This window comes from Mus caroli, chromosome 13, assembly GCF_900094665.2.
Source record: "Mus caroli chromosome 13, CAROLI_EIJ_v1.1, whole genome shotgun sequence".
NCBI classification, from domain to species: domain Eukaryota; kingdom Metazoa; phylum Chordata; class Mammalia; order Rodentia; family Muridae; genus Mus; species Mus caroli.
The window spans coordinates 60358505-60372826 of NC_034582.1; the positions used below are offsets into that span (position 1 = coordinate 60358505).

The 14322-nt window shown below is 39.8% G+C and overlaps 1 protein-coding gene across 1 annotated transcript in view; it reads right to left on the reverse strand.

The window, feature by feature from the left end:
* Nucleotides 1-9806: 9806 nt before the first annotated feature.
* Mfsd14b (major facilitator superfamily domain containing 14B) overlaps nt 9807-14322 on the reverse strand; it is a 59224-nt gene continuing 54708 nt past the window's right edge. Inside the window, exons 11-12 of the mRNA XM_021180063.2 lie at nt 12648-12790; nt 9807-11622 (exon numbers count right to left, since the gene is read on the reverse strand). Coding sequence (XP_021035722.1) covers nt 11374-11622; nt 12648-12790 — 392 coding nt within the window. The 3' untranslated portion in view covers nt 9807-11373. The remainder of the gene's footprint in view (nt 11623-12647; nt 12791-14322) is intronic.

Genomic DNA, 14322 nt, shown 5'->3' on the forward strand with positions numbered 1-14322 from the left:
CTGACCTGGGCCTGACCCCTGCCCTGACCCGGGCCTGACCCCTGATGAGACAGTTCTGGAGACAGGCCCCCAAGTTCTATTTGGATTCGGCCTTCCTACCTGCTTTTATGCTATCAGGACGCTTCCAAGACCACAATGACCCTGGTTCTAATTTCTGTCATTCTCAGCCTCTAACACACGTTTTAGTGTAGCCAGCAATAGTGCAGTGGTAGTAATAGTCAGCTCAGTAGTAGTAGTAGCAGTAGCAGTAGCAGTAGCAGTAGCAGTAGCAGTAGCAGTAGCAGTAGCAGCAGCAGTAGCAGTAGCAGTAGCAGTAGCAGTAGCAGTAGCAGTAGCAGTAACAGTAGTAGTAGCAGTAGCAGTAGTAGTAGAACTCAGGGATCTATCTACCTCTGCTCCTTAGTGATGGATTTAAAGGCAAGCACCACCACTACCCAGCAAGTGATAGCTTTTCTTAATCACATTATTTAAAGCAGGAAGGCACACCCTAAATTTGAGTCCATCTTCTGGTGGCAGTCCCTATAAAAGGATGTGGAAGAAGGAATCTTTGCTTTTTACCCATTTAGCCTCATTCTTTCTGGCAAGTTCATGTATCCTTTTATTGTAGTCAGAAGTATTCCAACACAGACTTAAGACCAGCAGCAGCTCTTGAAGAGTACCCCAGGACTTTAGCACCAGATTTGGACTGCTGAGATAACCAGACTTAAGGATTGAACAACTACCAGATTTTTGGCCTCTCCACCGCAGAACAGCCATTGTTGGAGCACTCAGACCACCTCTTGTAGCCAGTTTAATAAATCCCCTTCTAAGTATGTGTTCACACACACAGTAATACAGAGTCCAGTCAGGAAGGGTCAGTGCTCTGCTCAGTCGTTAGAGAAGCTTCCTCCTGCAGCAGATAGGAACAAATACAAAGACCCACAGCCAGAGAGTGGGACACCTTGGAACACTCTGCTCTAAATACAAGGTCTTCATTAAATTTCTGTCCTCAGAGATCATGGAAATCTGAAGAGGAGTAAAGACTGTAAGAGCCAGAGAGGGTGGACAACACCAAGAAGACAAGGACCTCTATATAAGCATGATTGAGCGAGCATGCAAAGGGCCTGATGGATCTGCACTAGTTGGGGTCTTAGGGCTGAAAGAAGTGATGCACAACCCCACCCTCTAACCCAGAAGCTATTTCCCATTGATGATCATTTGCAAATGAAAATTCTGTTTCCTCCAAGGGTGTCTCACTGGGAAAATCAACGACTCTTAAAGGTAGGTTGCATATCCAGCAGTAGATGGCTAGCAGAAAATGAACTCAATCCCAAGTCAACACCCCACACGTTACTGTGCATGGTGCTCTTCTGGACATCCTTTCCTTCCCTGGTGCTCCACATATACTGCTATGTATCAGTTATAGCCGATATCTTGGTATCAGGGTGTGTTGAGCATTTTTATGTCAACTTGACACAAACTAAAGTCAACAAAGAGGGTATCTCAACTGAGAAAATGCCTTCATAAGATTGGGCTGTAGGCAAACCTGTACTACATTTTTTAAATTAGTGTTGAAAGGGGAGGGCCAATACCACAGGGGGTGGTGTGGGGGTGGGCTAGCAGTCCTGAGTTCTATGCAAAGCAGGCTGAGCAAACCAGTAAGTAGCACCCTTCCATAGCCTCTGCATCCTTTTCTGCCTCCAAGACCCTGACCTGTTTAAGTTCCTGTCCTGACTCCCTTCACTGATGAACAGTGATGTGGTGCTGTAAGGCAAATAAACCCTTTCTATCAGAAGATATGTAGAAAAAATTATGGCAAGCAAGTGAGTTTTCTGGAGATGGCCCACCGTTTTGCATGACTGCAATGGATGCACTCAGAGATGCAGGGTCCTCAGAGACTTTATCCCAGGATTGCTTCTCGATGCTGATAAACCTTTCCTCACACTATTACATAGATTAATAAATTTTCTGGGCATTTGCCCACCCTACTGGATAGATATTCTGCAGAATCAACATGAAGTTATACTTTCAGGTAGTAATGCTATGTAGAGAAATTGATAATTTCAAAATCCCTGATGATTTTATAGAATACCTAAATTGATACAAGTGATTTCAAATCCCCTGTATAATAAGAGCTGCAGATAGAGCTCTGGAAAGCTTCATATGTCACAGGCTAATTGCACTAGGAAAAGAAAACAGCCTTGGAACAAATTTACAATCTAGGAAAAATCCTTCTGAATTAGGAAGGAGGCCACTATCTGGTAACTAAGGTCATAAACTGGGAATGGGCAATTTATTGTAGCTACAAGAACAGAAAATAAATTATGGACTAGTTTACTCTATACAAGACTTCAAAATAATAAGACAAAACGCAGATTATGTGTCTTTTGACAAAATCATGCTAACTACTGCTTTAAACTTACAATGAACTTATGAAGCTAGAAAATAGATGAGGAATGTTTAGTCAGGTACTAGTCTCAATGGAAAGACATGTAAACAATTCTGCTGTAACTCCTTAAGCCTTATCGACCTATGACATGAACTATTTATTTCCTTAAACTGACTATGAACTTATGGAATGTAAAAATGCTTTAAAGCCACGTGATTATCCTGAGAAGTAAAAACTAATAACAACAATAAAGTGGTGGTGTAGTTCTCGGAGTCATCTAAGAGGAACTAAAAACTAGCTTCCTGAGATGGTTTCACTGTGGACTGTAAACCCATAATGAATGAGCCCTTCTAGGTAAGGCAGAAGGAAGTATTGTATTAGTCAGGGTTCTCTAGAGTCACTTATGGGATGTCTCTCTATAGTGAGAGAATTTATTATGATGACTAATAGTCTGTAGTCCAACTAACCCAACAATGGTCCGCTGGGAATGGGAAGTCCATGTATCTAGTAGTTGTTCAGTCCCACGAGGCTAGTTGTTTCAGCTGGTCTTCTGTAGAAGTAGGTTCCAACAGATGTGCTGGCAAGTTAAGTGAAAGCAGGTGAAGAAGTGTGAATTTTCCTTCTTCCAATGCCCTTATGTAGACCTCCAACGGGTGTGGCTGAGATTAAAGGTGTGCACCACCATGCCTGGATCTGGGACTTGCTTTGTTCCAGGCTGACCTGGAACCCAGAGATCTCTTTGCCTCAGTCTCTTGGGATTAAAGGTGTGCACTACCTTGCCTGGGCCTAAGCTTTTCATAGGCACTATGTCTCAAGATCTCCATACCAAGATCCAGGTCAGAAACTTGTGTCTTCCAGCCTCAAGATCTGGATCACAGGTGAGCCCTCCAATTCTGGATTGTAGTTCATTCCAGATATAGTTAAGTTGACAACCAGGAATAGCCATTAAAAGTACATTTTAGGAAAAAATTCTTGCTATTAATAGGCATTCCAGTTATTATTATATATTATGCAATAATCACTAGGTATTAGCCCACCCTTGTGAGCAGATTTCTCTAGATCAATGAAGATGTACTGTCTTGTAGTGATGCTATATAGACATATAGATGATTTCTTAGTTCTTAACGATGATCCTAATTATTAGTCCCTTTATAATAAGACTGCTATTAAAGTTCTGATATGAAAACTGCAATGAGAACTGTCACGAGTTAATTGCTTCTGAAAAAGGCAGGCATTTATAACTTAGAACACATTTCAAGAGGTTGTAAGACAATTAACCACAGGTCATAAAAGGGAACTAACGATTCATTATAGGTGCAAAGAGAGAAGATAAAATATTGACGGGGTTTATCTATATAAAACTTCAGGATCAACTTAGATACAAAAATTATAGTTTGTTTGTTTGTTTTGGGTTTGGTTTTTTTGAGACAGGGTTTCTCTTTATAGCCCTGGCTGTCCTGGAACTCATTTTGTAGAACAGGCTGGCCTCGAACTCAGAACTTCGCCTGCCTCTGACTCCCGAGTGCTGGGATTAAAGACGTGCGCCACCATGCCCAGCAAAAATTATAGTTTTTAACTTTCCATGAACTTGTGGAGTCAGCAACAATTAATGTTTAGCCAGATAATTATTCTTAATGAAAATACATGTAAACGTCTCTGTTGTAAACTTCTGTTACTACTGTATATAAACTTCTAAGTAGAAGGCCCTACTGGGTACCCTACACTCAGGGCAATATGTATACTGCTAGATATTAGGATATTTTAGATACTCATCTACCATTACTGAGATCCCACATACACGGATTTCTAGCAGTGATTGTGTGGTACCTGGCAGGATCTGATATCTAACAGTATATGTGATGTAGCATTATAAAAGTATCCAGCATGGACTGAAAAATAGCAGTATACACTGGGCAGCAATGGAGAACATGTCTATTGGAGCTTCATAATTAATGCCTTAAGGAAAGGGGGAAGAATCCAGTACAATCTAATTTCTAGAAGTGTATGGGGGTGCTGGTCAGTTCTTCAGTGGGGTCTGTATATTGGATCAAGAGGAAGTGTTGACCAGCAGATCCTGATACTTTTCAGTTAGTGTTGGGTAGAGAGTAGAAATTCAGCAGGACTGTCTTGGGTGGTACCAGGGACCCCAGTGTTTAGGACAGCCACAGAATGGCAGTGTTACCTAGAAGTATTGAGAGTGAGGATAGAGAAGACAGTCTAGCCAAATCTGCAATCTGCCCCAGTATATAGTACTGTGAGTATCCAGAATGCTTTGAAATCCAGGAGTCTATGAAGGACAGTGGTGATAGTGTGTGTGTGTGTGTGTGTGTGTGTGTGTGTGTGTGTGTTCCAGTAAAGCCTGTTACTATGGCATGGAGAAGGGTCCAGTTTGGACCTGATATTTAAATGTAATTAGGGCTGAAGGGTAGTGCCCAACAAGATATGGATTCCTACAGATTTTTTTGGTGGGGGAGGGGAATCAAGGTAGGATGTGATAGTGCAGGACCTTGTACCTTTTATTGTATATGGGTATATATGGGTATGAAGGTATTCAGCAGGGACTGATAATATTGAGCAGCAGCAAGGGTTGTAGTTAGCATGTTCTGTTTAGAACTTTATACAGGATGGGAGCAGGGTCTCCGTTTGGTCCTGATACATAGTGCTTTATATGTTGCTGTAGCGAGAAGTGATCATATCCAGCAGAATATACCTATAAATTTATAATAAGTTGGCATCTGTGTGTTATTTAGTAGAACTTGATAAATACAGTATATGTGAGATAGGTTGCAAATGGGACTGTCCAGCAAGATCTGGTATGTAGCATTATATGTTGATTGGCAGTATTGGAGATGATGTCTAACAAATGCATATGCCTAGAAGTTTATTTGGGGCCATAAAGGGAGTACATTCAGTAAGATCTAATACATTAAAATGTAGAGGTTGGGTGACAGTTGTGCTGCCATCCAGGCCTGATAAGAAGCAATGAGTAAGACCTGTTACCTTGCAAGATTTTTGAGAGCATTGGTGGGTGGGGATGTGCAATGTTTAGCCTGATTCCTAACAATGTATGTGAGTTGGCAGCAGGGTTGGGGAAACAGGTTAGCAAAGTCTGATATAGCTATGTATATACAGGACTGACCTAAGGCTATGGTCCAGTTAGACCTGATACCTAGGATTCATATTTGGGGCAACTAGGGGTGGTGTGCATCATGGCCTGAAATCTATGTCAGGCTGTGATAGGGATGGAAGTGCATAACCAAAGCAGCCTGATACTAGCACTGTATTTGGAGATAGGGAAAGTTTTAGCAATATATATAGGGCAAGGGGTATTAAGTAGGGCCTGATAACTAGCACTACTGTGTGTGGGCATCAGCGCAGAGGGATGTCTAACAGGGTCTGAAATCTAGTTCATGTGGGGTGGAGGGATAGTAGGACATAATAGTAGTGTTTGGGGGAAGTAACAGGGACGGTGTCCAGAAGAGCCTGATTCTTCACAATAGGGCAAGTGTTGTCATGATTTGCTATCTAGAATTTTATATGGAATGGATGTTCAAAGGACCCTAATAGTTGGCAGTGCATGAACTATCTGATATTTATACTCTTATATGTGACAACAATGGGGGGGATGTTCAGTGAGGCTTGATAAATTGCAGTGTATCTCGGATGCTTTGTGTGCACTCTCACTGCACACAAAATGTGAGATGAAGTGGAGGTATCTAGGTGGAGCTGATATGCACTAGTGTGTGTGTAACAAAAGAGAATGGAGCTTGGTAACTATCACTGCAGAAGAGTTGGTTGTAGAGGTAGAATACCCAGTAAGTTCTGATAGCTATTGTGTGGGGGATAACAGCCTAGGAGGCTGGATAGAAGGCCAGATACCTAGAAGCAGAAGAGTAACAGGAGCATGTCCAACATGTCCCTATAACTAGAAGTGTATGTGGAATGGTATAGCAGGGGAGAAGGAAACTTGTGTCCAGCAGAGCCAGATTCTTAGCACTTTATGTGGAGAAAGGGGAGGGGTCTAACACAATGATTCTCAACCTTCCTAATGAGATACTTTAATACAGTTTCTCTAGGAGTGTAAGTTGGGTGGTTGTAGTCTGAGGCCTTAAGTGTATAGCTGGAAGATGTGGTTCAAAGTCCAGCAAGGCTGGATTTCTAGAAGTGTGTGTGTGTGTGTGTGGTGTATGTGGCATGCAGGGAGTGGGGGTCTGCAGAGAGCAGAGGAGGAGGACAGGTCCCCTGGAGCTGGCTGATATTGGGTGCTGGGAATTGAATTGGGTCAGATACAATCACACACACACACACAATGGATGGTCAGATACAATCAGGGCCTAATCCCTAACAGTATGTGTGATTCTAACTGGAAGTCTAGCAAGGCTTGATACCTAAGAGAATAGAGAGGCTGCTGTATGGTAGGAAGTTACATGGCCTAATCCCTAGGAGTGTGACTTGGGTGGTGGTAACCCACCCACATGCTCTTCCCCCCCCCCCCCAACCTTGAGCGGGCTGAATCAGACCTGTTTCTGCCACAGTTAGCTAGCCCACTCAGGGTAGAATCTTCTGACTTAGGCAAAGTCTATTGTGTGCCACATCTGCAGCTTCTTGCAAGAAGCTACCTGCTGAGCAGCTGAGCTTGCTTTCCTCATGAGATCCTGACAAAGCAAAGAGATCCTGGCAAAGTGGGGGATGGGTCCCCCCCTTTAATTCAAGACCCTACAATTAAAGATTGAGCCTTGATCAGAGAACTTTGTCTTGGCTCGTTATTTCTCTCGCCATTCTTCCCATCCATCCCCAGCTTTCCTGTCAGGAACCCAGTAACCCATGGCCGATGGTGGCTACACACCCACATACGGTGTTAGGTATTAGGCCAAGCTAGACACTTCCTCCTGCCACCAAGATAACCTGTCACTTTCACATATAAGCTTCTACATTATTAAGCCCTCATTGGACATCCCAACTCTCTTGCCATCTCACATACACCATTTTCTATTAGGACTTGCTTGAAGCCCACTTCATCCCCCCTGCATAGCCTGCCCCTTAGTAGTATAGTGAAGCAGTGCCTGTCGGTTGGCATACAGCAAGGTCTGGTATGTAGCATTGCACGTGAGTTACTACAATGTAGTTATTATCTAGTTGGGCTTGACACCCAAACACTTATGAGATGGTGACAGGAAGGTTTCTGGCATGGACTTTAAATTATCAGTGTATATTGGTCAGCAACAGGTGAAGTATGACTATCATGACCCAATACTTAACACTTTATGTGGACAGATGGAGTACATTCAGCTGATACTCAGGAATATGTGAAGTGATGGCAGGGTTGAGGGCACCCAGCTGGACCTTATACAAAGCTTTCTTTGTGGGATTTTGGTGTAGAGGAGTGGCATCTTGCAGTGCAGGCAGTGAGCTGTGGAGAATGTTCCACAGTCTGATGAATAGCAGAGTCTGCTTGGCAGCAATGGGAGGGAGGCTGTCCAGGCCTGATACTTAGCACTTTATGTGGGACAGTATGTATTGGGAGGGGGTCCTTTTGGACTTGAAACAGTACTTGTAAATGGGGCTTCAGAGATTTACTGGGTATCCAGCAAAGCCTGATTTCTAGCAGTATATTTGAGCTGTAATGGTAGAGTGGTGGCCAAGAGGACCTTATAGTGTATGTGATGTGGCAGGTAGGTTCAGAAGGGTCTGAACCTAGTGTATGTGGCTTTGCTAAAGGACAGTGTTCAGCAAGAACCTGAAAACTAGCAGTATATTTCAGTTGGAGTATGTGTGTGTAAGGTTGTCTAATAGGGTCGGATATCCAAAGTGTATGTGGTGCAGCTACAGTGGTGAGTTGCTCAGTTAAGGCTTAATACTTACACATTTATATGGGATGTCAAATTTATAGGGGATTCCACACAGAATGAAAATCAGCAGCGTATATGAAGCAGTGATAGTAGGTGTTCCCAGAACATACAACTTTTAGGTATCAGCCCTTGCAGGACACTCCCACTCTACATATACTTGAGGTATCAACTTCTGTTGGACACCATCCTTTTTGGGACAGAAAAATTTCTAGGTATCAGGTTCTGGTGCCCTCTAGCGCATAACCCATATATATTGCTAGCTAAAAGGCTCTGATGGACTCCTGCTGCCCGGATACAGCAAAAAATCCCATTATCTTGAAGATAGTAGTCTCATGAGATGACCACCAAAAATAGCAGTAGCAGAGAAGTGGAGCTAACTAGCGCTTAGAAGACAAGCTGCATGTGCTGCAGAGGTGAAGTGACTCAAGCCCCTTAGAGAAGCCCAAAAGACCATAGATGAATCCCAAACATTGTGTTACTTATGTATTTGGAGTTTGGTTTTGGTTTGATTGTGACTGTGCCCTGGTTCTTCCCTCTTGAAGTATCTACTTTTGATTTTACAGAAGCCCACAGTTGAGAGTTTTCGAGTTTTAAAAGACTGGATTTTAAGAAATTGGGTGTTTTAGAGACTGAACTTTTAATGTGTTTAAATTTGTAAAGTTTTAAAGTTATATTCTTAATGTGAGATCTTGAGGACGGATGAGAAAGGAAAGGTGGTTTAATGGTAAATAGCAATGTATTTTTATGTAGTTTGACAAGAGGCCAATTGTGTTAGTGGTTTTTTTGTCAACCTGACACAGGCTAGTCATCTGAGAGGAGGGAACCTCAACTGAGAAACTGCCTCCATAAGATGGAGCTATAGGCAAGCTTTCTCTTAATTAGTGATTGATAGGGGAAGGCCAAACCCATTGTAGTTGGTGCCATTCCTGGGCTGTAGGAAAGCAAGCTGAGCAAGCCATGAGAAGCCAGTAAGCAGCACCCCTCCATGGCTTTTGCATCAAATCCTACCTCTAGGTTCCTGCCCTGTTGGAATTGCTGTCCTGACTTCCTTTAATAAAAATCAGTGATGTAGAACTGTAAGCCAAATAAACCCTTTCCTCCCCAACTAGCATTTTGGTCATGGTGTTTCATTGCAGCAACAGAAATCCTGACTATGTATCCAGCAGGGTGTGGCATGTAGCAGTGTATCTGTTATAATGACCTTGGGTAGAAGTCTTCAGAAGGCCTTAACATATAGAAGTTTATATAGGGCTGGAGGGTGTCTAGCAGGCCATAATAAATGGAGATAGTCCAACAGTAGGAGTGTCTGAGTGTAGATTTGTGCAAATAAGCACAGCCAGATGGTATCACATTTCCTGAAGCTGGAGTTGCAGCAGTTGTGATCCTTCCAATGTGAATGCTGGATATTGAATTCTTTCCTCACCAAGAGCAGCAAGAATTTTTTCCAGATTCTGGCTTTCATTTTGTTTTTTTGTACCATCTAGCTATTAGGAACAAGAAGAGATATTTCTACACCCATAGCAGCATTGTTTAAGTTTCTATAAATATGGCTTATGTTTAAAGGGTGATTTTCAAGAAACTTAAAATCATTTTTTAAAACCATTTTTTAATTAGTTGAAAGATTACTAACTCAGTTATGTGGATAGTCACCCAACCCCCAAAAAGAACCCAAAAGAGCAATGACAGAAATTGTTTTTAAGCCATATAAGTATCCATTGAAAATTTATTATGCATTAGGAAGCTTAACCTAAAAACCAACAGCATAGTAAAAAGATATGTTATATCTGTTCATGGCAGAACAGGCTTCAAAATATATTTTCCTTTAAATGTATTCAGTCAATACATGATCCCTTATAAAAGTTGTATATATTTTCTGTCAATACCTTCATTATTTATAAATACAAGATTTACACAGCACCCCCATCAAAAAAATTAAAATCCTTACAAATATCTACATGTTTTCATACCTATAAAACTTTCAAAGGAGTACTTTGTTGAAGATAGACCCAAGTTAATAGTCCATTTACTATGCAGCAAAATATAAAATCTGTAGTTTTCTTTGTCCATAAAACACCTCAAAAATTAGCAAGACACTTATCATGAAACTGAGCTCCACTAACCCTCATATTTTAGAAAGGAATTTGATGTGCGCATTCCTAAGGGATTCGGAAAAACATACCAAGATTCAGATTAGTTGAAAACAAACACATTCTACATTAACAGTTAAGGCAGGAATATGGTACGGGAAACAGAAGTAGGACAAAGAGACACGGGGAAGAGCATACAGTAACATATGAGTATGAACTTAGAAATAAACACTACTATCTGTTACTCTCTCCCCTTTTAGGAATATTTAAAATTTTAAAACAAAATAATAAACAAAAAGCTTTTCTTGAAGTATACTCTGATTTCCTTGTTGCCACTAAAAAGCTTCATGATTGGTTGTTTTGCCTTGGGATAGGCTCTTAGTATGTTGCCAAGGCTAACCTCAATCAGGACACAAAGTCTAAGAATCTGAGCTGCTTGTTCAACATATCTTGAATTTTCTAAGAAAGATTTCCTTTATCTGATAAATGTGAGCATGGATCAATATTAATAATGTTCATTTTTGAGAAGCTTAAGAAGTAGAGAAAATAAAGGGAAAGCAAAACTAGGTTTTCATCCAACCTCTGGAGAAATTCAGTAGATCCCTGATACCATGTGATTCTTAATCAACTCATCAACATTTATAGACTAAGAGGGAATGATTCACAGAAAGACAATGAAAGGAGGCAGTTAACACTATTGTCCTAATCTTCTACCAAAAAAGACAGAAAAATATCTGTCACTCTTATTCTAGTTACTCAAGGGAAAGACCACCTTTCCTACCACAGACATGATTTTTCTATTAAAGTTTTAAAGTCTAGATTCTAAATAACCTTGAAGAATTTTCAATCTTTCCTAGAATATATATAAAGAAAGAAAAACAATAATGGGAATAAAAGAACAGACAGAGACAGAAGAGTGAAGGGCAGAGGTATAGGAAGAGTAACTTATTAAACGTGGCCCAAAGGATGCTGCTAGCATCGCCCCTCCAGCACCATGAAGTCTCCACGCGGTGCAGCTTCCTCTATGGCTCTCAGAGATGGTGTCTGCAGAATCTCCATTACTACTGGGTTATAGCTCAGTGCACTGATTTCCAGGCTCTTCAAAGGAAAGCTCCCAGATGTTGCTGTCTTGCAGTAATGGCTCAATGTCCTCATCACTGCCCCGTTCAGGGGGTGTGCTTAGGCTGCCACTGATGCTGTTGTTATGTTTTTGAACTCCACTGGTTTTACGGTATTCAGGGATGAATAAGGCAACCAAAAAAGACATAAGAACTATACATGCTCCAAATAAAAATGGTGGGCCTGGGATGAAAGCTCCCTGATGGATAAAAAAACAAAAAACAAATGAAGACAAAGTTTAGTTAAGGTTTTTTGTTTTGATTTAAGACAGAGTCTTGAGCTATTTAGAGTGGCCTTAACATCACAACCCTTCTGCCAATATCCCCCCAAATGCTAGGATTAGAAGCATGCATTCCCATACCCTTCATGGTTAGGATCTTTTCTTAAACTCTAAACTAGTTTTGAATGATTTTTTTTAAAAAGCACTATATAGTTAATGGTTTTCTCATAAGCCTGTATATTTCATTAACCAAGGCAAATTCTAATACAGTTTAGTGTTTGGAAAATAATACCGGGTAACTTATCATTGCTTTTTATGCCATTTCTAGTTAATAGAACCTAACCAATAATGTCGAAAACCAGCAATTTTCTTTTTGTAATCTCATCTTACGACCTCAGATCATGCATTTCTAAATAGAACATTAATAATTTCACACTTATAAAGAACTATATTAAATGTTTCTATGTTTCTCTTTTTAAAAATGGAAGTACATTATCTCACTTTTGGTAAGTTTTGTTTGTTTGTTTGTTTGTTTGTTTGTAAGACAGGCTCTCTTGTATCCCAGGCAGGCCTCATACTTATGTAACTAAGAATAACCAACTGTGAACTTAAAATCTCTGGCCTTTACCTTCTGAGTGCCAGAATTATAAGCTTGCACCATCACACTTTTGAGTTTTGTACATTTTAGGCACACACCTACCAACTGAGCTACATTTCAAGTCCCTTTAGTTACATTTTTAGGTAATTTCTTTTTAGATTGAATCTAGCCAGATAATAGCATACTGTTCATAGTGACTATATAGGTGAAAAAAGAATATAAAGTACAGATACATATTTTCCATATAAGACAACAAATCCCTGTTATGAACTCTTTCTGACTCCAAGTAATGAAAACAGACTTTGCTACTGTCAAATACAATTTGATAATAAACAAATAGAGATTTAAAGCTACAAGATTATGCAATAATCAAACACAACCATTATTATACAGACCACCAAGTTACCTGTAAGGGATCATCATCAGAATTCAATTTTGGGCCCAACTCACTCAGTTCAACATGGAACATGTAGAATATGAAGCCATATAGTGCTGGCCCTAGGCCATTGCACAGCCCTCGTATTCCAGTTACGATCCCCTGGGCAACCCCTAAACCACAACAGTGAGAGGGAAGTCAGTCTTCTTAGAAAAGTGCTTCAACCTACAGAGCTTCTCTAGCACTCTCTATCATACTATGACACACATATGACTGGACCGAGTCATCATAGCTTAGGCTAATTATCTTATAGCACCTATTACAGCCATTAGGTTTCATCATGATATTTTCATTCATTATACAAATGTTCTTTTTTGGATATACTATATCTATTGAATAGGTTTACAAGGAGAAAAAATAAACTCAGTTTCTGATCCTTTTGGACTCAATCTACCATTTAATGGAAAATAATAAAATACAAAATTATCATTTCCTTTATGAAATAATTTCATTTTTCTATGGATTAAGACTTCCTTGTCCCATTTAATTGTTCATGTACAATAATAAGTATGTCCTCTCCTCAGACAGTTTAGAATATAAACAGGCTCCTCCTGCCCATGGGTTATCATCTGCAACCTTCCATCTCATGCAGACTTCCACTCAAAAATTCTGGAAACACCAATTTCTAGATATCTCTACTTTCTAATATGATAAGCAAAACATTAATATGAATATGAAATGGATACTTCTGTAAGTCACAAACAGTCAAGTTTAATAGTATTCATACCCAGATGAGCTAATGGTGACACACAAAGGGTGTCACTTAAAGTCCATAAATCTAAGAATGGATACATATAAGAGCAAATTCATTATGTGAAAAAACAGATGTAATATAATGAATAAACTATCTCTTAAATTTTAATTTTTGTTGAAAAATTTAAAAGTCCTAAGAGTTTAAAAAATTTCCTTTTAGGGACAGAGGTGTAGCCTAGTATATTCTAGGCACTGAGTTTGATACTGGCATGAAACAAAATCAAACCACTATGTTTATATGTGTTATTTTATACATATACATATATGCATGCACACACACACATATAACATTTTATAAGTCCTCTAAAATTCTCTATTTTCCTGTAACACAAATAAATATTACAATGAATATTTACAATAAAATAAAATATGAAATAAAATCTCCTACTTCCTGATTACAGTAAGGCTGGTCATTAGAAGATGGAGAAAAGGTGGTTAATTTTTGGCATCAGAATTTGCTAAAAAAGGAAACAGGTAGAGGAAGAAGAAATAAAGTCTATTTTCCACACAGCAGCTCTAACTTATTTCATCTCTCCTTATATCCAATTACTAACAACCAAACAATTTTTTCTTCATCCTTTCAAAGATCCATTTCTTAAATTAAGCTTCTAAGACTCTGGATTATTTCAACTTAACTTTAGTGGCTATTCCATTACCAATTTGCTATTCACAGAAATCTGCTGAAATACAATTGTAAACTGGTTAATCCTGATGGCAATATAAAATCAGAACTGAGATTAGAAATTGATATTTGCTCTTTCTAACTCTTACTAATATAATAACCTGACTGCTGAGTCTGGATTGCTTAAGTGTGAGCAAGGAGGAAATCAGAACTTCTATACTGACAAAATAAGCAGGTATACTCCTGTGACAGGGGCCACTGTTGTCAATT